The 23432-nt window shown below is 42.2% G+C and overlaps 1 protein-coding gene across 7 annotated transcripts in view; it reads right to left on the bottom strand.

The window, feature by feature from the left end:
* UBP1 (upstream binding protein 1) overlaps positions 1-23432 on the bottom strand; it is a 50816-nt gene that overhangs the window by 20216 nt on the left and 7168 nt on the right. For 5 of the 7 annotated variants that reach the window (XM_063157845.1, XM_063157862.1, XM_063157853.1 and 2 more), the window contains exons 2-4: positions 19210-19332; positions 5286-5437; positions 133-209 (exon numbers count right to left, since the gene is read on the bottom strand). In XM_063157845.1, the coding sequence (XP_063013915.1) occupies positions 133-209; positions 5286-5437; positions 19210-19332 (352 nt within the window). Of the gene's footprint in view, positions 1-132; positions 210-5285; positions 5438-14452; positions 14612-19209; positions 19333-23432 lie in introns of those variants that run through there. The other 2 variants (XM_063157871.1, XM_063157889.1) reach the window with 1 other exon arrangement.

Raw genomic sequence — 23432 nt, 5'->3', positions numbered from 1 at the left:
ATATCCATGTTTTTATTTTAAACATCACTGGTCACATATTCTGACCAATACCTAGTGACAGCAGGAAAAAATAATTTCATAGAATATAGTCTTTGGTTTGTCAGTAACACTATCTAGTGAACTTAAATTCACCTTCACCAGTTTTCCATTGATCTCTGGTATGTCTCCAGCTTTCCGATTATCTAGCATCCGGATCTCGTAGGACTGACCTTTAGAGAGAAAAAAATTGCATGGGTAAAAGAGCAAGAGCACAAGGTTATTTTGTGTTTAATGCATTTAGATTAGCTTTTGCTTCACAGTACACGAGGATACCACTACCTGAAACTTGAGTTTGAGAGATCCAGATAGCAACATGCACTTCACACCATGCAAATTAACAAAACAAAGTGACACTTTTTGGTCCCCTTAAAACCACAGATATTTTCAAAGTTTAATTATTTAATTTTGTATCAAGTGTAACTACTTGCTTCTCTATTTTTTTTTCTGAAAACAAAACATTTCAAGGCTGAATTCCTTCTTTTTTAAAAATGCCAAATGGGAACATACTAAGAACCGTTAACCGGTCTTCCAAAACAAACTATTGCAGAGTTTTCATACTTTCTCCAAAACACAGGTACTATTCTCCCATGTTTAATTTTGTCCATATACCTGTTGCCTTTGTATGATTTTATGCTCTGTATGATTTCAGAAATAGACCTTTAAAAGAGACAGTTATCATTTATATCAACAGTATAAGCAAACCTATCTTTCCAGTGAATAAGATAAACTGTTGTGCTTCAAAAGCAAAGCTTCCAGCAATTTATTTAATGACAAGGATTTTTTTTCTTTCCAGAGTAAGCAGCACATATTCATTTGCAAAATCATGTTTCCCTAACTAAAACACAGGACCAAATAAATTTCAACATCTTCACTAAGATGAAATGAAGGAAAATCATCACCTACACTGTCCTTCAAACTAACTTTATGGCCCAATGTATAACACATTTAAGATATTCTGACATGCCCTACAAGGCAATTACCCTGTGAATGAGCAAATAACTTCTTCATCTCCTTTCACCTTTCAAAGACTGATGTTACTTCCAACTATGAACCATTTCAAGGTTTTTTTTTTTTGCTCAAACACAATAAGCATATTTATGTATATACTCTCCACATGTACAGGCTTTCCTTACCCAAGCAGAATGTGAACATTGATACAGTCATTGATGACATAAATTCATATGAAACAGATGTTCACCTGGTACAGCTGAGAAAATAATATATAATTCCTCCTCCTGTACTCAACAGGAGGAAACTTTTCCTGTTAGTGTGATTTGTTCAATTACCAGTGTTCTTCTACTCACACAGCTATCACATGTAAGTTCAACTATATTTAAAGTCAGCATTTCTTGGACCTGGCAATATTAATAAACTTTCTCAAATATTTCTCTGTCCTCACTCAACATTTTTGGAGGGGTAGGGAAGTGGGTGAAGAAAAAAAATTCTGATTATTTCTTCAATAAGTATGGCTAGCATTTCGTAGGTACAAAATAGACAGTAGATTTGATAAAGGTAAAAATCAAAGAATAAGAGACTTGAAAATGTAAAAACAGCTCTGGAAATTTTCAAGACGGGGGAATAGATACATTCAGTTTTGGACATGTAGCTGCTCTGAAAGCGTTAAAGCACCACAGCACTCACCTTTGTCATCCCTACATAAGACCTACATACACTTACTTTCTCTGTTCTTTCCTGGAGAACAGCCAGAGGAGCAAGGTGACACAGCTATGGACGGTAAGTGAATCCAGCATGAACTAAATTCACACTGAACCTGTGGCAACTTCATTCACAAAAATCCAAATTTTGGGATTCAATTCAATTGAATTGAATCCCAAAATTGGGATTTTTGTGAATGAATTGTTCAATTTGTTTTGTGAATGAATTGTTCAATTTTGGAAGGGACTTCTGGAGGTCATCTTTGGCAATTCCCCTGCTCAAGGCAAGGCCACCTACAGCCAAGTGCCCAGCACTAAGCCTGGCTGGTTCTGAGTGTCTCAAAGTTGCTCATTGAGACCATACCTCGTAAGCTTCTTGGTATAGCTCTCATGGGAGAAACCAGCAAAAGCCTTAATGAAGGAAATCACTTGTAAACAATATCTACTACCCTCTCCTTGTCTACCAAGTCACCCAGTTCATCTCAGATGTTTATCAAGCTGGTCAAGCATGATACCTCCTTGGGAAATCTGTGCTGACTACTCCTGATGATCTTGAACTTTATGTACCAGGAAATGGTTACCAGGAAACACTGCTCCATCACCTTCCCAGGAAGCCTGTAGTTCGCTGGGTGTCCTTTCTGAAGATCAGAGCAACATTAGCTTTGATGTAGTCTCTAGCACCTCCCCTAGTCACCAAGATCATTCAAAGACTATTAATGGTGGCCTCAGTGACACAGGCCACTGCCCTCAGCACTTGTGGGTGCTTCCCATCAGGACTGGTGGATTTATGTCTGTTCAGTTTGCTTAAGTATTTCCTGATGTTCTTCTTTCACCAAGGGTACATATTCCTCGCTTCAGACTTTCCCCTCATCTCTAAGGCCTGGGATTCCTAAAGACCAGTGATAGCAGAAAAGACTGAGCCCAAGAAGGCATTCAGTACTTCAGCCTTTTCAGTGGCCCATGTCACCATGGCCAATGCTCTATTCACCAGGGGGCCCACTTCAATTGTCTTCCTCTTGCTATTTATGTACTTACACAAGACCACCTTGCTTTGACATTCCTCACCAGATTCAGTTCCAGCTGGGCTTTGGCTTTTCTGATTGCATCCCTGCAGGCATGGACAGCATCTCTGTACTCCTCTCAGGTTACCAGTCCCTGCTTCCATGTTCTGTATGCCTATCTTTTGTATTTGAGTTCCCTTGCTTACCCATGCAAGCCTCCTGCCACTTTTGCCTGACTTACTGTTCACTGGGATTTGCTGCACTTGAGTTAGAAGGAGCTAATCCTTGAATGTTAACCAGCTATCTTGGGCCCCTCTTCCCTCTGGAGCTTAATCTCATGGAACTCTATTCTTCTGAAGCTCAAAGATGTGATCTTGGTCTTCTGCCTTGCTTCCTCCTCTCAGGATCATAAAGTCCACCATCTTGGCAAACAAGCCTGACTGACCTTGATACTCACAACCCCAATGAGCCTTTCCCTGTTTCACAAGGTATAGCAGAGCCATCCTCTACCACTTGGATCAGGAAGCTGTCAATCAGCACTTTCCAGTCATACCCTGCTGTGCTGTCCCTGCAGGAGACACTACATTCCTTGAGGTTCTCCTACAAGGACCATGGCCTGTGAATGTGAGGCTATTTCCAGCTCTTCAAAAAACATCTCATCTACTTGTTCATCCTGGTCAGGTGGCCTACAGCAGACACCCACTATAATGTCATCCATATGACATAATCCATAATATCCATCTATAATCCTTACCCAAAACCTCTCAATTGGAAGATCACCTATCCCTAGGCAGAACCCCAAACATTCCAGCTGTTCTCTCACATAATGCTTAACCTCCCCTCCCTTATCCTCTTGCTCTGCCTTTCCTTAAGAGCTAATCTCCCCAGACTGTAACGTGGCACTTTGCAAGCCATCCCACCGTGTCACAGTGATCCCAAATCACACAGATGCCTTAAATCCTCGTGCTTACTTCCCATGCTACTTGCACAACTGCTGTGTGTGCACTTCAGAGGCACCTCACCATGCTGACTTGGAATCATGCTCTACAGGCACTCACTTGCTCATATCCAAATGCTGGAGATGACCCTGTTTAAGCCTCCTTTTGTTGATGCTGTGTTCCCTTTCATGCTCTGTGCTTATCAGCCACGGCCATCACTCCCTCACAGGGCTGCTGTCAGTCACTCCCTCCCTCACTGTTCCCATTTCAAAGCCCTCTCTACCAGCTCAGCCACAAGCTGGCTAAGATACCTCCACTGCCCTTTCCAAGCTGGATCCCATCTCTCCCAAGCAGTTCTTTGCATTCACAGAACTCCAAGCTTTGCTGCACTGTGTAAATCAACCCAAAGAATGCTTCCCTTTTAAAAGCAATTCTCTTTCATACCACTTCTGCTGTTCCATATACATCTAGCTGAACAGCAGCCAACCCAAAACACGGTCCCACAACTCCAAAATGCTTCCAATGGACCCATTTAATAGATTTCACAGTAAGAACTCTGCAAACCCCTGAACAACCAACCATCATCATTCCAAGATCTGAACTTTCAGTCAGCTACAGCTGAACATCTAATCATGTTAAATATACCATCACAGTCTATTGAGATTTAGAGTCAAAATCCACAAGACAAAGAAAGCTGAACTAGATAGAGGATGGGAGATTCTAGGGCTTTAGAGCCAGAGGAGGGGGAAGAAGAGCTGCAGCCATTGATATGATGTATGCAGCCATTGATATGGTCCAAAACAAATGATAAATGATTTTAAGTTCAGAATACTAGCTGGCTAAACTTAGGACACCAATGTAATTCTCAATGGAAATCTTCTCAGAGGAAGGTTTTATCATAAAGCAATGACTACATTCAGATTATTCTACCCAGCAGAGTCAGTGGTCTCTCTAAGAAAAAAAAATCAATTTTAATGCAAATTAAAACCCAGAGAAAAAGGAAAAAAAAAAACCATCCTGATTCACGTAAAGTATTTATCTAGTTAATTTCTGGTAAATGTATACAAGCTCCAAAGGTAACTGCACTTGTGATTGTGTTTAAACATAATACAGTTCTGGACAGACATGTATAGCTAATTTGAGAGCAATTACAGTGGTTCCTTCTATACACCACCTCAGGGACTGACATTTTAACATTTATTATGATTTTTGAGGGCTGTTTGTCTGTACCTCATGCATATATCCAATTAACTTGTTCTTATCAATCAAATTTAAACAGAAATGCCAAATTAGTCACGAATTTTCAGCTATTACTGCCTGAAATTTGTCTCCTAAAAGGTCTGTTGGCTTGATTTTATTGGGGGATGAAGAGGGGCAACACACAACAGGAAAAAAAAAAACCCAAACCAACAAAGGAAGAAAGAGCCCACTCCTACCAGAATCCAAAGGGAAAGTAACACCATACTATAGCTGTGAGCCTACAAATTGGACAAAACAAGACTAACTAGCAAGGCATCTTTACAACCTCAATGTCTACAACCTCATTTCTGACATGCATTTATTCTGGATATAGGCACACACGTATCAAAACATGAAATAGCACTCCAGTATCAGGCTTGCACCATAAGCTGCATTCACACACATAGACCAACCTTGGTTCAAATATGTGAGAGTTTCATCATATAATTTGACTGCTGGAGATGTTGCAGCACACATAACATACTGGAAAGGTGGATGCTTGGTCTCATTTTCTTGTGGAAGGCTGGAATCTTCCTGTTTGAAAATAGGCAGCGCCAAAACATCACTGAAAAGAAAAAAAACCAGACAACTTTGAGACTGTTGGCCCTGTTTTGATTGAAGTTAAAGAAAAAAAGTTATTTGTGACTTAAAAAACTCCACAGTGAAATATATATAGAATTTTGTTAGTCATTTTATTAGTAAAATCTATATGAGCAGGATCAAAAAGATTTTCCACCAGAACTTTAGGCTAGGATACATAAACAATACCATGGGACTTAAGAAGACAAACAGTTGTGTTGATCCTTTGAAAATCTAATCTTTGCTTCCTGTCTCCACTTAAAAAATTCTGTTCTTTCTTCAACTTTTCACCTGTCAACACAGCCAAGCTTGCCTAATAAACATGCAAATGAAAGCAAGGTTTTAATTTTCTGTTTGGAATAATGTATTTCCCAAAGTGAGTTACCTACACTGTGAAAGTATCTCTCTCCTCATTTAGTACCATTATGTCTAAGCTATTAATTCTGTTGGCATTCTCAAGCTTTTCTTAGGCTTTGGCACCCTGATTAGCTCAAAAATGATTAAGCAGCAGACTCACAAAACATAAGCTATGAAAAGTTTATGCCAGGATTCGCTTCACTTATCTATGATGCATAAGCACCAGAAAATCTTTGGAAATCCTACGTTTCTAGAGAATAAAGAGCAATCCATGTTGTCCACAAGCTGTGGTAAGAGAGACAGCTTCACCACAACCAGCAAACACATCTTCTGCTTTCTACAGAAATTAATAATCTGTATTAGTACTAATCTTGCTTGTATTCAAAAATCCTGCATAAATTAGATTTTTAGGAGCTTTTCTTGTACTGAATTTTTGTTCATGACGACATCATCTGCATATCCATGCAACTTTCCTTAAAAAGGTTTCAAATGTGAATTGAGATCTCACACCACCTCACATGTTAATTTAGTTTTTAACCAACATGTATCTTGTTTCTATCTCTTGCATTGATCTCAAAGATGGATTTGATATATTTTGTAAAACAGTTATGAATGCCTGTATTGCACACCTATTTGTTAGTTGTACACTAAAATTTTTGAAGTAAAACTGGTTTTTAACTGTTCTTCATTTCTGCAAGAGTCTGCTTTATTTAAAGAAAAGTCTATTAATTGCTAATGAATTCCAGCTCATATCTGAAGAATCAAGAAAGCATATCATCATAAATTCAAAAAATGAAATGACAGCCAATATTTTTATGTTGCATAGGCTTAGAATGTAAGACTTGGTCTGCTTAAGTCTTAGATATGCAGAGTGCAGGGGCACCCCAACTTTTTTTCAGGGCAAGTGCCACATTCCACTAGGGCTGTTACTCCCGGCGCTACTTGGAAAACCTTATATTGACAAGAAAATATTTATGAAGGGTGAAAAAGTCTAAGAAATTTGTCTATGCCTTGAAGAGACTGTACTGTGAATCCTCAAAGAGACCAAAAAAAGACACCCATACAGATTCCCTTTCACTAGGAAGAAACCACAGGAGATGCTACAAAGACTGATGAGAGCAGGACAAGGCAGTACACTGCCCAAAAAACTGAACCATGTCCTAGCTACTTCTGATGCCACCTCCTCAATCTGTAGCCCAGAGAAGAATTAAGCTACAAATGAAGATGTGAAATAACCACTTCAGAGAGTGGACACCCTTAAAAGAGTTTTCTCATACAGAGACAAGAATCCGTGAGTAAGGCAGCAAAATCCACAGATGGGTGAGTGCTCCTTGAGGATGACTCAGAAGAAACTGAAGGAAGGAGCTGCTTCAAGCCCCGAAGTCATCGGGAGGGCAGCAGGAGCAGCCCAACACAAGAGGGAGTGCTGCGACAGTGACAAGCAGAGGGAAGCAAGTGTGCTCTCAGGACAGGACTGCTGCACCAGGAACCCACGCTCACCACACACTTCAGCACCCAAAACACAAGTGCCATTATGAGGAGGAACTTTAAAATGGCAACAACATGGAAACAAGGGCAATGTTTAAAATACACACACCAGTCAAAGTGAAACAACCAGGGCATGAGAAGTATCTCATCAAATAAATTACTTGTAATTCTTGAGTAAGTTCTGCAGCACTTGCCTTCACATAGCACACATGATTAAAGAGAAATCTTTTGTGTATTTGTGAAAAATATCTTTAAAGTCTTCATTTTCCACTCACAATTTGAAGTTTATAATGTAGCTGATCTGGCTTAAGAAAGTGTGATGTGGGGTTGATGAATTAGCTAAGAGACTTTGCATTGGAAGCCTACAAATACACCAATTTAGGCAGCTTTAAACCAGCTTTTGCTAATACTTCCAAAGCGTAATGACTAACTGCCACTGCAGAAGAAGAAGGAAAAATAAAGACATCCAGCTCTACAAGCCTACAATTTAGCTGTAAAGAGAGCACACTGTTCATTCTTAAATGCCACCATTCTAAAAAATATTCCATAAGACAGCACAAGACAATTTTTTCCGGTAAAACTCTTCTGAGTACTAATACATTTCAAAGGAAAACACAAGGCAATGCAATGTAAACTTCTTCCTAGACCATCTTTAAATAAATACCATTTAAAAAATATTTTGATTCACTCACTTGCAAACAATGAAATATTGGTGTTTCTTGCATTTCAACATACACTCTTTCCCCATCTAAAAACAGACTAAAGCCGCAATTAAAACAGTCAATAAGGTATTTCAAAATAAGACCTGAAGGATCAGTTTAAGGATCAGGGACTAGCTAAATTTCACAGCAACAAACATTTTCTACAAATAAAAATTCATTGCAGCACAGGTGAAGAAAAGAGGCAAAGACTGCTGACAATGGGAAACAGAACAGGAAACAGAAACTTAATATTTTTAATATTAAAAGCTAAAGATTAAAAACTGCATATAATATATGCTATTGCATCAATCACATTACCAGAAACTATGGAGATGCTAAATCAGTCTTTTTACCACCTCTAATCTTAGACTGATTCTATTTTAACACCCAACAACGACAAAAACCAAACCCATAAAGAAATCCCACAAACAAACACAATACAGAGAACAGATCAACCTTGTCAGCTCCAGCCTTTCTCCTCTCAGACCCCCACTACAATTTCTGCATTTATAATGAGCCAATGTCCCAGCAGAACAAATCATCTGCCCACAGTCAAGCCCTGGCAGCCTCCATGCCTACATACACATATGTAAGCATCCTTCAGTCATTTTCTTACTCACCTGGTGAAATTTTGGTTTTGTTAGGCCAGTAGAGATGAGAGACAGGGACTTGTAGTGCCAGCTTTGCTTAAGATATTTCACACAGCAAAGAACCTAAACTTGAAGTTCTTACCTAAATTGAAGTGCCAACTGGCAGAGCAGCCTACATGGAGGAAAAGCCAAGTGTTCCAAAATAGCTACTGCTGAAATTATTTCAGACTACAGGAGAACAGAGAGCTTGAAGAGACTAATTCTGTTCCTTTTTTGCCATTATTAACTTTTGATCTTGTGAAGTAAAGATTCATTTACTTCACTCGTCTCATTTAAGTGAACTCTAGAGCTACAAGGAAGCTGATGGTATGGGTGAGTAGTAACCTTTGGAAGGACAAGTAGCATCTTTTATATTTTCTAATATCATTTGAGAAAGTCCATTTAGCAGGATTTACTCTCCTGATGGAAGGAACTCCAAGACCAAGTTTTTGAAACTATTAGCTCTAGTAAGAAAAGTCTTATCTCAGTTCCTCAGCATGTGTTATCTAAAGCATTCAAATGAAAGGCACCTATAGGGAGGAGGAAAATTTACCCAGAGAACAACCCAACAAAGTCTTCATTACATCCCAAATGCAGGCAGCAAACCTACCCTCCAACACAAGTTATGCTCAACACTACTTATGCTACAGAGGTGCATACATGAAACCTCATCATACAAAAGCAGGAAGGCTTAGAAGAGGAAGTAAGGTGAATGTTACCACTTGAACTAAGGCATCCAGTGGGATCCAGCACATGTGAGAAGCTGTCCTAAGTCATGTACCCTAGATAAACATATTACAAAAACCAAGAAAAATGTAATTTATCCCCCCCATGCTTGTGAAATGTGTTTGTAAGCCTTCAAAATCACCTTCCTTAAAAATTTGAAACCTTCTTTCCACACATTGTCCAAAGCATTTTAAAAAAAGCCTAACACACACATGCAAAAAACCCCCTCCCTAATAATAATAATAGGGTCAAAAAATAAATTAAGAACTTCCTGTCCTTACAAGAACGGGAACTACTCTGTCAACAAAATTCAAACTGATGTTCCATCAATCATCTGCCTTATCTATCTTCTGGATTGTATGTACACTTTTGGGTGTGAGTACTAAAGCATCCCAAGGCCTTTTGAACAGGTCTTTTGAAACTTTAAAGCATGTTTTTTACAAGGACAAATACCTTTAGGAAAAATTTTTCTCAAGCAGTCTTTGAATTAAGAGTTATGATCTCAAGGCCAAGCTCTGAACTGTTCACAGGTATGAGCAAGCCATAGGAAAATGTAAGGCAATGGGAGACCTGGTACTTCCTAAAAAGCAAGTTTGATGGGGGGGAGGACCCCTGGAATTAATTTCTGGGAAAAAACCTTCTCTGCAACAGCTGTCTGAGAAATCCTACACAGGAGAAACAGGTGCAAATGTCATGCTGTTCCTGGGAATCCCACAGACCATCCCACAGAAACTCAGATGGAGAAAGGCTTCAATTTAAGGGCAGTCTGGCACAAAATACAAGAAACCACCAATCAAAGAAGAAAATACCAACATCATCACATGTGTCCTTCCTACCAAGGAAAAGAAGTAAGAATGTTCACCATGACAAATCCACTCCTCCAACACAGGGAGGTCAGGCAGCTGCTCTCACTTGCAGCAGGCTCCAGTACAGATGGCTCTACATGGAGCCGAGCACACGAAGGCAGACCTGCTGCCCTGCTCTCAATCTGCTATGCACACCCAACAGCAGAGGTGACAGAGAACAGAGAAGGCAGTTCTGCACTTTGAAGTCTTTTCCTTAAAAATTAAACTGCCCCCTGACTTTTTGTAACGTATTCACACATTCAACTTGGAAGAAAACAACAACAAAAACACTCAAACCCAGGCCAATGTCAACGATCTAGAACACGAGGTTTATCTTTCAACATGTTTTATTCGTGGTAACAGAACAAGGAAGCTTAGATTTATGGACACACTTTTCCCTCAAATGCCTATTTCCTCACAGGTATTTACTTACTTGTGTGCTTGCACAAAGAATTGAGCTCCAATTCCAATCAGTACCCGACATCTTATTTTAGAGTCTATATGTGAGTGAATTTTTTTTTCTACAGTGCAATGCATAAAAAAATAGAACAGACCACTAAAAGAGAAGCTTTATAATGTATTCTGCAGAAAATACTTTGTACATCTAAAAAAGTAGAAAAGAAAAGCAAATCAGGACAGCATCAGCAAAGATTTCTCTTTCAAAAATCCAATATAAGCAGCAGTAGAGTCTCAAAAGAGTGGGAGACATTAGGGGAAACATAAACAGCAATTTGCCTGTCATAATGTAACAGCAGCCAAAACCAGGGCCTGAATAGGAACTCTTTTTTGGTTTTGCCCAGCAATTATTTAGTTAAGGCAGTAACTGTCACAACCCAATCATGTTTATCAGAAGCCAAAAAGGCTGCCAGGGACCCAAAAGCTGTTAGAAGAGAACACCCTCCCTTTCTCCTCCTGAAAAGAGAGCTTCAATTTGTCAGACAACATTTCCTGACGGACCATCACAGAGTTCCTTCAGCCTGAACTGTGCTGGAGAGCTTGGTACACAAAGTGCCCTCACCAGCCAAGGCTCTCCACAGCACAGCGAGGAGACGAGTGAAGGCTGCATCAGGCTTTCCTCTCCTCAACCAAGGCAGCACACAGCTGCATTCTCCAAAGACAATGAAGTGTTTGGGAGATGCAGCACAGGCAAACTGACTTGATTCTCCAAAAATGGAGGATTGCCTGCATGTATTTTCATAGAGTCTTTTGTACCAAAACAGCTACTCTTGAAATAATTTTCAAGTTCCCCATGAGAGGGTTGAATTGTACCACTACAAACACCATTGGAATTGCAAACATTTAAATAAATCCATTTACTAAGCTTTCAAATTACACATAAAAATTTAGTCATTAAAGTATTTTTCTGTCTATTAATGCTCAATTAACCCAATGTATAGAGATTGAATAATCAAATAATTCACTGATAAAAAATGGAATTCTGGTAGAAAGATGACATGCAGTTCTTTGAAACTTAACTTTAAACAGCCTCCATTTTTTTATAGTTCATAGCAACCATGAGTGATCCTCAAACATACACAACTGCTTCTGTGTTACAACGGATATTATGAGGGATTCAAAAGAAAACATGATAGGTGCCATTACCAACAGAAACAAACATTAACTTCCTTAAATTAACTCAAAACTCAGTATCACTGAAGGGTACAATGTTTTTATATGGGTTTTGGTGCAGGTGTTGACACATCTGACAACTGTTACAACAAATTTAATTTAATTTTGTGATTATAGGTAGTTTCTTTTTGCATGAGAAGGTGCTACCAGAAAAAAAATGGGTATTGAGACTTGATAAAGAAATTTCAGAAAGTATCTAAAACTAAAACTGTGAATCTGAAGGGAAATTCAGGAGGCACTTAGCTGCCTTCTAACAAAAGTCCTATAATGGACTGATGATCAATGAACATATGCAACCTTTCCAGGAAGAATAAACACAGGAGTAATGCCATAAATTCTATCTAAGGGCTCTGACTTACCATCAACTCCAGGAAGTATCAACTCCTTTATATACAACCCCAACAGTTAAAGAGATTACATGCAGATCTAAGAAAATCAAGGGGGCATATACCTTGGGGAGTTCACTGAGAACTCTCCTCTAGGCAATATTTAATTTTCTTCTTCTGCTTTGTTAGAAAGTGACAAGTAATTAACTTCCAGTGGCACAATGAACAGTGACAGAGCAGTGTCCTTCCTGTTCATGCTTTGCCACTTCTTTTGGTTTTCCCCTCTCACATCACTTGACAGGCCATAATTTCTCTGAAGTAGAAATCTAACCAATACACAGAATAACTTACTTACATTGTGCTGAGAATCTGAATCCAACAAACACTGATGGCAATTAGGTGACCTCTTGAACTACAGGGTCTGTGACTGTAGCTACAAATACTACTACTACTCTGTATGTTTTCTAAAAATACTCTGCAGAGGAAGTGCAGAACAAGATTCAAGACTAATATAGAGCTTAGCTTATAAAATACTATTTTTAAGTGCTGTTTTTAATGGTTACAACTCTTTCTGTGGTAATTCAAAATGTCCTAATAGGCAGGTATATGTAACAAAAAGCCAGCCACCATAACAGGATGATATGACCAGAAAAAAAAAAATCTATCCCACAACAATAAGATAATTCTTACAATTCCTAGAAACTGAAGTAGGTGCATTACTGGGATGAGAAATGAAGTTAGGAATACACAGGAAAATATAGAAAAACCTAACAGTCAAAATGCAGAACTTTTAATCATAAGAGATCCTAGAAAGAACTGGATCAAGATAGAGAAGAGCAGCTCTTGAACATGAGCACACTCATTTCCCATTCATGTCTGCACTTAGAACCAACCCAGGCAACAACCACACAGCTGCCCAAAAAAACTGGCACACCACTTCATGGGATGAATGACTGAAGGCAAAGACAGAAACAGGACAGAAGTGGGATAAAATCCAGACAAGCTGAATATAAAATCAGGAATATTCTCATCAAGAGAAATGAATCACTTCGTTCTCTGAACTGGCAAGTTCTCAACGTTATTTTTAATTTAAAAAAACCCCGAAACAAAACAACAAAAAACAAACCAACCAACCAACACACAATCCAAGCCCCACACAGAACAAAACCCCCATCAAATACATGTCCCACCATAAATCCACCGAACTCACAATACCAAACACTATCAAAGTGTCCTCATTTCTCTCCAGCAGAAGCCCTTTTCTGTAACTTCCAGCAAAGACACTGCACTTCCAAACATTTTACCTGGGAAGTCGTGCCTTAAAGCATACATAATAGATGAAGCTTGTGGTCACCTGCAAGCTCCAGTTTCCCTTGAGAGAGAACGTGCCTTTTATCCAGGCTAGGCCATCAAAACTATCAAATGCAAGTGTTTTACTTCTCCAGACAAAATCCTTTAACACCGACAAACCCTGTCGAAAACCTTGGACTTAAAATGTCTGTCGTTGCCTCCAAAACAGTTTCTCTCTTTCACACTAAGTCGTCACTCAGGAATCCACACATTCTGCCCATGAGCAAGCTAAAATTTACTCAAACAAGTACAGTTTTAACTTAGTTTCGAGAAGGTACACCCGAACGCTACTTAAACACTAACTCCGTAAAACCTGGAAAACAATCAAAAGGTAAGGAAACCGCCAAGTTGACTACGAACAGAGACCTACACGGCAAGGAAAAAAAACCCCATCATTAAAGACACACTACATAGAAAAAACCCCATCACTACACAGAAATACAGAGTAAGTATTGAATAAAGTACAACCACTCTATTAACGACAACGTTTACCTGCTCGAGAAATAACATTTTTAAACCTGGCAGGAAACACCTATTGTTTATCACGACAGAACTACATTTGCCGAGCGTAAGACGACCATAGTTTGGAAGGCAGGGTCCGGTTACACCCCGAAGAGACAGCGAAATATCAGTTTTAGGGCAGGATCTGGCATATAAAGGCAGCAGCACCCCGGCGCAGGCGGCTGCCCGCCCTTCCCGAGCGGCCACCTGCCAGTACGGCAGGGCGGGAGCCCCTGCGGCACGGGCCCGCGCCTCGGGAAAAGCATAAGGAGTTAAAAAAATAATAAAAAAGAAAGAAAAAAGGTGGGGGGAAAGGAGAAACTCCGGCTCCTTCCCGCGCAGCCTCAGCCTGCCCACGGCACGGGCAGGGCAGCGCGGCCCGAGGAGGCCGGCGGGGACGCGGCGCCCGGCGGCGGGGATGGGATGGGATGCGCTGCGGGCCGAGTTACCTCATGCTGTAGGCACCGGCTCCCAGCTCCTGCCCGATGCCCGAGAGGCTGGCGTCGAAGTCGTGCACCAGCCCGGACTCGATCACTTCATCCATCTTCAGCACCCACGCCATGTTCCGCCGGCCCCGCCGCGCTCCCGCCGCGGGAGGAGCCGGACGGGGCGGAGCCGCTCGCACCGGGGCCGCCGGGGAGGCGGTGCCGGGCGGGCGAGGGGGCTGGAGGAGACGGGGGGAGAGCGGGGAAAAAGCACGTGCGGGGCGGGGGGACGGGGGCGGCTCCGCGCTCAGCCCCGGGGGGGCCCTTTCCTCGCAGCGCGACCAGGGCGCGGGGTCGCTCTCAGCATCCTGCGCCCGCCCGGCCGCCGCGGGGCGCTGGGGACCGGGCGGCCGCCGCCTCCTCCTCCTCCGACCGGACACTGCCCAGCGCCGCCGCTTCTGCCGCCGCCCGAGCTCCGACCCAGCCCAGCGGCGCCTCCCGCCGCATCATTCGCAGGGGGGAGGCTGCGGCGGCAGCAGCAGCAGCACCGCGGGCGCCCGCCGGGGAGGAGCCGCCGCCGCCGCCGGAGGTCACGGCCGCCCCGGGGGCCCGCGCCCGCCGCTCCGGCGCGTCCCGCAGCGCCGCCGCTGCTCACGACAACATGGCGGCGGCTTCCACCCCCGAGCGCCTGCCGGGGCGGTGCCTGGCCGCCATCGGCGCCGCCGATTGGCTGGGCCCCGCCGGCAGGGCCAATCAGGGAGAGGCGCGGAGGGGTGAGGGGGAAGCCCGGCCAATGAGGAGGCACTTCCTCACGCCAGGTGACGTCAGCGTGACGGGCGCGAGCCGTGCCTGCGCCCCGCCCCGGGCCCGCGGCATGGCGGGAGCGCGCCCCGGAAGCGGCGGGGGACGCAGGGGCGGGAGCGGGAAGGGGCGGTGGCGCCCGGGCCTGCCCCCAATGGCCACTGCCGGCCGGACCCCGACCGCTCCCCAGAGACCTCCGGGACCGAGGGTCCCGCTCCCCGCCCCGAATGGCCGCTGCCGGCCGCGCCCCGACCGCTCCCAGCGACCTCAGGGGCCGTGACTGCCCTGAGCAGCCGGGCTCGGTGCGAGGTGTCCCTTCCCATGGCTGCGGGGATAAGCGTTGAGGCCCAACTCAAAGCGTTGCATGGTTGCTTTTTCCAGAAAACACCGAGGAGCCTTCCTGGGAAAACAGCCAAACCCCACAGAATCACTGAATATTCCCACAAGGGTCAGGTTGGAAGGCACCACGCTGGGTCATCGGATCCAACCTCCCTGCTCAGGCATGGACACCCTGGAGCACATGGCACAGGATTGCATCCAGATTGTTCCTGGATATCCTCAGTACAGAGACTTCCACAACCTCTGTGGGCAATCTGTTCCAGTGCTCAGTCACCCACACAGTAAAAAAGTTCTTTCTCATATTTAGGTGGAACTTCCCTGTGCATCTATTTCTGCCCATTGCCTTTCTCCTCCTTTTACTTGGCACCACCAAGAGCCTGGCTCTGTCCTCTTGACACCCTCCCTTCAGATAGTAATAGGCACTGATTAGGGCCCCTCTACTCTCAAAAAAATTCTCTTCATATTTAACTATTCAGACAATACTTACATAATTTTAGGATTTCATTATTACTATTAATTTCATGAAAGTGTTATGTCTGGAGAACAAACTATTAAGACAGAACACTATTAAGACTGCAAAATATATTTTGATCCTATAGTAACATGCTTTAAGTACAATTGCACAAGTTCTGCAAAAGATAAAGGCAGGCCCTAACTTCATTAGTGGTGAACAAAATACTAGCTGTTGTTCAAAATGTGCATATGTCATCCTCACAGATAAAGAGAGGTATGCAGACTATGATTTATGATCTTCAAAGAAAGTTTGTAAGTTAAAATGTCTGCCATCTTCTCAAAAAAAAAAAAAAAAAAAAAAAAAGTACAGTAGTTATTCCTGCTGTAATTGCTGTAAGAGTTCTCTGCCTGTCTGGGCAGAGATGAACAGCTCATCTGCATATAAGGAGAAGCTTAGAAAAAGTGACATTTATTAACAAGGCAGGGGCTCATAGACAAGCCACTAAGGTGGGCAATAGTTACCATGTCACAGCTTTGAGTGAGAAGAACTGAAATTACCACAGGCAAAATTCCTCTTTTGTGCCTGACAAGATGACAACATTACTGAGGCAGCAGAAACAACACAAACCCCCATTTTTGTAAGTTTTACAAAAGAAGATTTGTGGGAAACTTGAAATAGTGCACTTTCTACTTCTGACAGATAAGGCAGGCTATAAGACCAGAGAGGCCACATACAGTTTGATTTATGCATAGCAAAACTGGTTTCTCTGCTCACTAGACCTATGCTAACATAGCTACATAGCAGTTACGAGATCATAAATTGCTGATTTTGATACTGGGAATTGTTTTCTTGTGACATAAATTCCAATCATTCCTGAGGGCATCCTGAGAGGACACCGTGAAACCCATCCTCTTGCATTTCAGTCTTTAAAAGTTGGGTGTAGCTTGTCCATGATAAACAAGGTGACTGCTAGTTTTTCTGCAGATGTTATCTTTACATATTTTAGGACACAAAATGCCCTTTTTCTGTTAAAACATGACTATTAAAGGGAAAGTATTTTTTCTTTAGCATTATTTGTATCCCTGGCTCATGCAGGACAAGTTTTCTGTAGAGGTGTGCGTTGTTTGGTTTTTGCTGTTTTTAAAGTACAGCCTTGTGATGTGTTCCTTTGGGGCAAGTTCCTTGATCAGTGCCGTTCTCACATCCTCAGCTGAGGATCAGCAATGCACACAAATTGCTTCTGAGCAAGCCAGATCCACAAGTCTAACTTGTCAGAGACAACACTGCCTGTGGCCCTGCCATTCCACTTCTGCAGACCCAGTGACTGGAATTGGAGACATGACGTGATGGAGAGGAAGTGCAGGCAGTGGAAGTCTGATTTTGCCAATGCAATTTTGCTTTTACAAAAAATAAAAAGCATTCCAAGTGCAGTTCTGCTGGGATATGGGGATCCTGGGACATTCCTTTCTCCATCTGCTTATCACTACTGCTGGCTGGCATCCTCCCCTGAGGCTGATTGCTTCTCCAGCAGCCTTACTGATGCCCAGATGTGGGACTGAGGTGTGCTGTTTCACTAAAGGCGCACTGAGGACAGAGCCAGGCAACTCAGTGATTAAGAGCAGACTGAAGCCTCGTGCCTGGACTGGTTTGTGTTCTTTCTCCTCAAGGTAGTTGGCCTTGAGGGGCAATTTCATTAGAGATCAGCTCCTGCACACAGCCCATAATTGATGGAAGGGCCTCCTCTATGCTGTATTTCAATCCCACAACACAGATGCAGGCTGCCATCCAAACCTAAAGGCAGCTGCTCAACAGTGTGTGGGAAGAGCAACTTCAGAGGGACTCAAATGGCAGATTTTTAGATAAAGGGTGGGAAAATAGAAGCAAATATAGGGAGCAAAGGCAAGGAAAGGCAAGGACATGGTGAAAACAGGCCCTGAGAAAAGCTGTGAAGGGACCAACCTCCTTGTGGCTGAAGAAGGGAAGACTGGAGGAGTGAGTGGACACTTTGTACCCTCACTTTCCCTTGTGGCTTGCTTCCTTTTGCGCTGGAGCTGTGCGTGTCACTTGTAAACAAGGTGGGAACTCGAGCACCTGTCCTTCATTTCTGCTTTATTGCTTGAGTCAATAGAAACAGTGTTGTGTTTGCTATCTGTTTGTGTTAACCAATCTGAATTTCAGATCACTCTCACCTTTGTACTGAGATGGATTGATTTTATAAAACTCCACTGCAGTTTCATTAGTTTCAGGCTTTGGAACCCAAATATAGCCTCAATTCCTTGGGGTTTCTTTTTGGCTGGTGTGTTTGTTTTAAAATCTAAAACCTAACACATTTCTAGTAAAAACATGCTACTCAACAATTCTGCAAGAGAACTAGTAATGCTGTGATGCAGCAAGAGTTGTAAGGCTACCAATACAGTAAGAGCCACATCAAGATAAATGATTAAACACTGTTATGTTTATGTACATTGTATTTAGCCAAAAAGTAATAAGCTAAAGTTTAATACAAAGAGTGAACCACATTATAAATTGAAACTTAATTAACATCAAGATTATCTGTAATCTATGAGCCTACCTCTTGTTGAAGCACAATCATTTTTAATTATAAGAAAATTTGAATACTGTACACAAATAATATTTCAATCATGCAGAGGTTAAGTAGGTTCATCGCTAACAGGAATATGCTGATGCAATAAGCTGTATATTGCATGAGAATTTCAATGCAAAGTGTTTAGCTTGCACAGAAATGACAAGCAGACCAAACCCCTGGTCCCACAGATCAGTTGAACTGCAGCAAATAATCAAAGCAGATATGAGACATCAAGGTACTTCTAAGTCTGTATTATTTCATATAAAGGGAGTTTTATCTACAGACTGCAAATGTAATTAAAAAATCCCAACCAACCAAACCAAATATACCTGTGAACATCATATTAAGCAGGAAAACATTCCTAACACTATTAGCAGCATGCACATACAGTGACATAGCTTGTGAAAATTGTAGGACTACTGCAAAGTAGACCTCCACCATTTTGATTCTACTGCTCCAAATACTTTCAAATCATCAGCTCTAATTGAAGGCTTCAACTTGTGGATCAGCAAAGATTGCACATACACTCTGCATTCCTGTGTATTATAGCATTATAATCACAATTATTATGATAAAAAGTCACCCCCATCCTTCACTTACCGCAGGTAGCTGTTGTTGCTGGTGGGATACTGGTGGTGGTGATAATGTTCAGGCTGGCTGTGCCAGAAAAGCATTTTGGGGTGAGGTGAAGGTGAAGCATTGTGCTCAGCTAGGAGATGGTCGCTGCAGTGATGGGAGATAGGAAAGAGAAAACAAATACTCAAATTCAGATTACAGCTGCACTTGGGTTGCTCTCAGGCCTTTTGTCCCTCCCTCCAGAAGAGGCAGGCAGCTGATGGCTCCGGCTGCTCCCCACATGCTCTCCTGCTCCCCAGACTGGCTGTGCTCCTGCTGCTGCCCAGCTGCAGGGCTTTGCTACTGCCAGTGTGGCATAAGTGCAGCTCAGAGCTCACCAGCATCCCTGCTTCTCTCCTCCTGTCCCCCCACACTGTCCTGGAGTGTCAGTGAGCAAACCCTGCACTACAGAGCCAGGGAAAGGGCTGTTTCACTGCACTTGGCCTCAGAGAGGCACTCAGCTCCCTCTTCACACAGTCTAGAGACCTTGAACACTGTAACCTGCATAGGCACCACTGACTGCAGAGAAAAAAAAAAAGGTGGAGTACACAAAGGCCTCTCTAAGGGAGAAAGATGCCTTCTCAGCAGTGTTTAGATTGCAGCCTTTTTGCCTGCTCATTTCATTCTGGTGGCAGGCAGACTGCAACCTTATAGTCAGTCACCTTCTTGCCATGAACCAAAATTAAAAAACCCCAACCTAATGATGAAAACACTGTCAAATTGCAGGAAAAATATTTACTCCAACACCACTCCTCACACCCACACTTTAGGGAAAAATCATATTCAGATGTAAACCAGCTGCTTGGTGCACTCAGTGCCATTTGTTTGCTGGAATTTGCAGCCAGGACTGCAGTATCAATTTTAAAACACACAAAATAGTACAGGTTGATCTTGGAAACATCTTGACATTCAGAAGTAACAGGAGGCACACATCCAAAATCCTCATCTGAAAATAGCTACCTGCAGAGGGCACACATTCTGCTTGAAAAAGGAAGGACTACTGACAAATAGTAGTAATTCATTGGTGGCTTTGTTATTTTTGTGGCTCTTTTTTAAAACACCAGCTCATTCTATAAAAAGACACTTGTAAAACGTATTACAATATTGTGGCAACACACAAGCTATAAAAATCAGGACATCAGAGAGCAAGATTCTGGGAAACAAAAAGGAATTATTTAATATTAAAATGATAATAATATGTAGCAGCCAAAAAAGCTTCAAATAAACATAATTGGTTGAGGATTTTTTAATAGCATCTCAGACAATTCTCTCTTAATGTACTCTATTTACTTGACATCAAACAATGCAAACAGAAATGAATCACAGACTGGCTTGGGTTGGAAGGGATCACAGAGATCATGTACTATGGGCAGGGACTCCTTTCACTGGACCAGCTTGTTCAAAGTCCCACACAACCTGATCTTGAACACTTCCAGAAACAGGGCAGCAACAATTTCTCTGAGCAACCTGTTCCAGCATCTCACTACTCTCACTGCAAAGAATTTCTTTCTAATATCTAATCTAAGCCTCCTCTCAGTTTGAATCCATTCCCCCTTGTCCTGTCATTACATACTCAAATGTCTCTGTCTTTCACGTGAGCTCCCTTCAGGTACAGCAAGGCTGCAGTAAGGTAACCCTTAAGCCATCTCTTTTCCAGACTGAACAAACCCAATTCTCTAAGCCTTTCCTAACAGGAGAGGTGCTCCATCCCTCTGATCAGCTTGGTAGCCTCCTCTGGACTTGCTCCAACAGGTCCATGTCCTTCCTGTGCTGGGGAACCCAGAGCTGGATGCAGCTCTCCAGGTGGGGTCTCACCGAGTGGAGTAAAGAGGCAGAATCATCTCCCCAGCATATAATAATACAGAATAATAGTAGAGGAACTGTAAGTGTGGGATGAGAAACAAACACCCACAGGTAACACTGCCCAGGAAAGCAGACAAGAATTGGGACTGCTGCCTTAGTGATTCTGAGAGATTATTCTCCTCTAAGTGGCACAGAAGCACCTCGAGGAGGGCTGTTATGACACAGATCTGCTTGTGTACACAAATTGATCTTTGGTCCAGCAAGGATGAGAGCTGGATGAGTCTTTTCAAGGTTAATTGTTCCTCTTACACGTCTCTAACCGCACCCTTGAAACGGGCATCCTCACAGATGGAAAGGGCTGCACATGTCCCAGTAATCTGTTTTATTTTTTTAATAATTATTTTGATTTCAGTGACTGTAGGAAAATAATATATATATCCTGGTATCCAGTTTGCTCCACAAACCAGTAAACTGTAAAATAAAGCTACTCTGTCTTCAGCCCTGGATTTTGGCAAAGGAGGTAAACGCATGCAGTGCATTTATTTGGAAGCTCCATTTCCATCTCCACTGATTATTCTCAAGAAGAGAGCTACACATGCCACAAAACACTTTCACAACCTTCCCCTGGGGTTTACAAAAGCTTCTCATGTAGAGGGCAGGCAGGTTTTGTTCTGTGACTTGTGTTTCTGCAAATGGAAAGGGTAATACCACAGATTCCCTTTCACTCAAATAGCCCCACCACAAAATGGCTTCCACCTCTCTATGCATATCCCACAGAGCTCATGTGGCTTAAATTGTCCAACACTTTTCCCCCTCCCCAAACCAGCCCACTGCTTTTCACAGATGCTCATTTGTCAGAATGCAAATGAGAAGGAACACTGCAGTTCTGATTAGTCTTTTTTGTGAAGTCCAAGACAGAACTTGGGAGCAAAAGCATTTGAGACATCTGTTTTTTGTCTTTAGCATAGACTTGGTTCCTACCCCTTTTAGAATTTTGATGTTTTTAAGTAACACAAACACCATATATTAGGGCTGCAGATTTGTTCTTAATAATAAGATAGACAATGTGCCGTCACTGAAAAAATAACCACCCCAGGGGAGCCCAGGCAAGCAATTGCAGATTCAGCAGGTCTGGGTTCAGCCCATGTATTCCAAATGCAGAGAGCAAGCAGGAGCTTTAGATCTGTGATTTCAGTTCTCTGTCATTAGCTTGCCCAGCTGTTACCAGAGCTTTGACTCTCCTGACCACAATAGAAGGCTGTAATAAAACAGGAGCATCACAGCAAATGTGCCCATTCAATCTCTTACCTTCATTTGATTATTCAAATATTACCCTTATGTGGACAAGTGAGTCATTGATAATATCCAAAAACGACTGCCTCGAGGAGATGTTTGTAGGGAGGGTGAAGTAATGGCAGCTTTTCTGATCTAAGTACCTGCTTCTTACAAAAGGTAGAAGTCCCAAGGCCTGTGTGGCAGGTGTCCCTCATGGTATGCAAACTATTTCAAAATTGTGAAAGTGGAAATTTTGCTCTTGTTTTTCCCTCCAAGGGTTGACAAGATGATTATCAATCATGATGCTTTGAGTTCCTCGTATGGAATATAGTAGACAGAACATGTAGAAAAAAGTTGTTATTCAAACTAATTTTTATTCAAAATAATTTAGTGTTCTTTTTCTTTGTCCTATTCAGAGTCTTGTGTTTTGACTGATCTCTGTTGTGAACAGTATATGGGTACAGCTTCAAGTACAGTGTAACTCAGTTTTTAAAATCAGGATAAACTTCCCAAGATACATCTAAATGTGATATTTTGCCTTGTGAAACACTGAATATTCCCCACACCCACACCTGCTGCCCTTGACTAACCTCTAGACATAAAGGTATGTGGTTACACGGTCCTTCAAGTTTGGGGACAAATAAGGTGAGTTTTTTACCTTGTACTGTTTATTGTTAAGGGGCTATTTTTTTTTCTTGCTTTATGATCTGCCCAGTAAGTACACAGATCTCAGCAAAGGAGCACTGTATACACAAACAACAAGACATTATTTATTTAAAACACGTCTTGCCCTAAGGCTTGTGTATGGCATACAAAGTCCAACCTGAAATTTAAGGTGGGGAGGCTCATGTTTTGCTAATGGGTGGATATGAAGTTAAGTACTTTAGCATATAGTACCTGATAACTTTATTGGATTTTTTCCCCATGAGTTGCATTCAAAATTACGAAGTCTCCTAACACATCACTCAACTTGCTAATTTTTTTATAGTGATCAGACTCTTCATATAATTTTTCTGATTGATCTTCTGAGAACTACAACAAATGACCTTAAATACTGGCATTATAAACAGTTACATATGACTAAATGTCATCTTTGCTCTTTGCTTTCACCGGGTACAAATTGTTCTACA

This window comes from Melospiza melodia, chromosome 1, assembly GCF_035770615.1.
Source record: "Melospiza melodia melodia isolate bMelMel2 chromosome 1, bMelMel2.pri, whole genome shotgun sequence".
Taxonomy (NCBI): domain Eukaryota; kingdom Metazoa; phylum Chordata; class Aves; order Passeriformes; family Passerellidae; genus Melospiza; species Melospiza melodia.
This window is presented reverse-complemented; position numbering and strand designations above follow the sequence as displayed.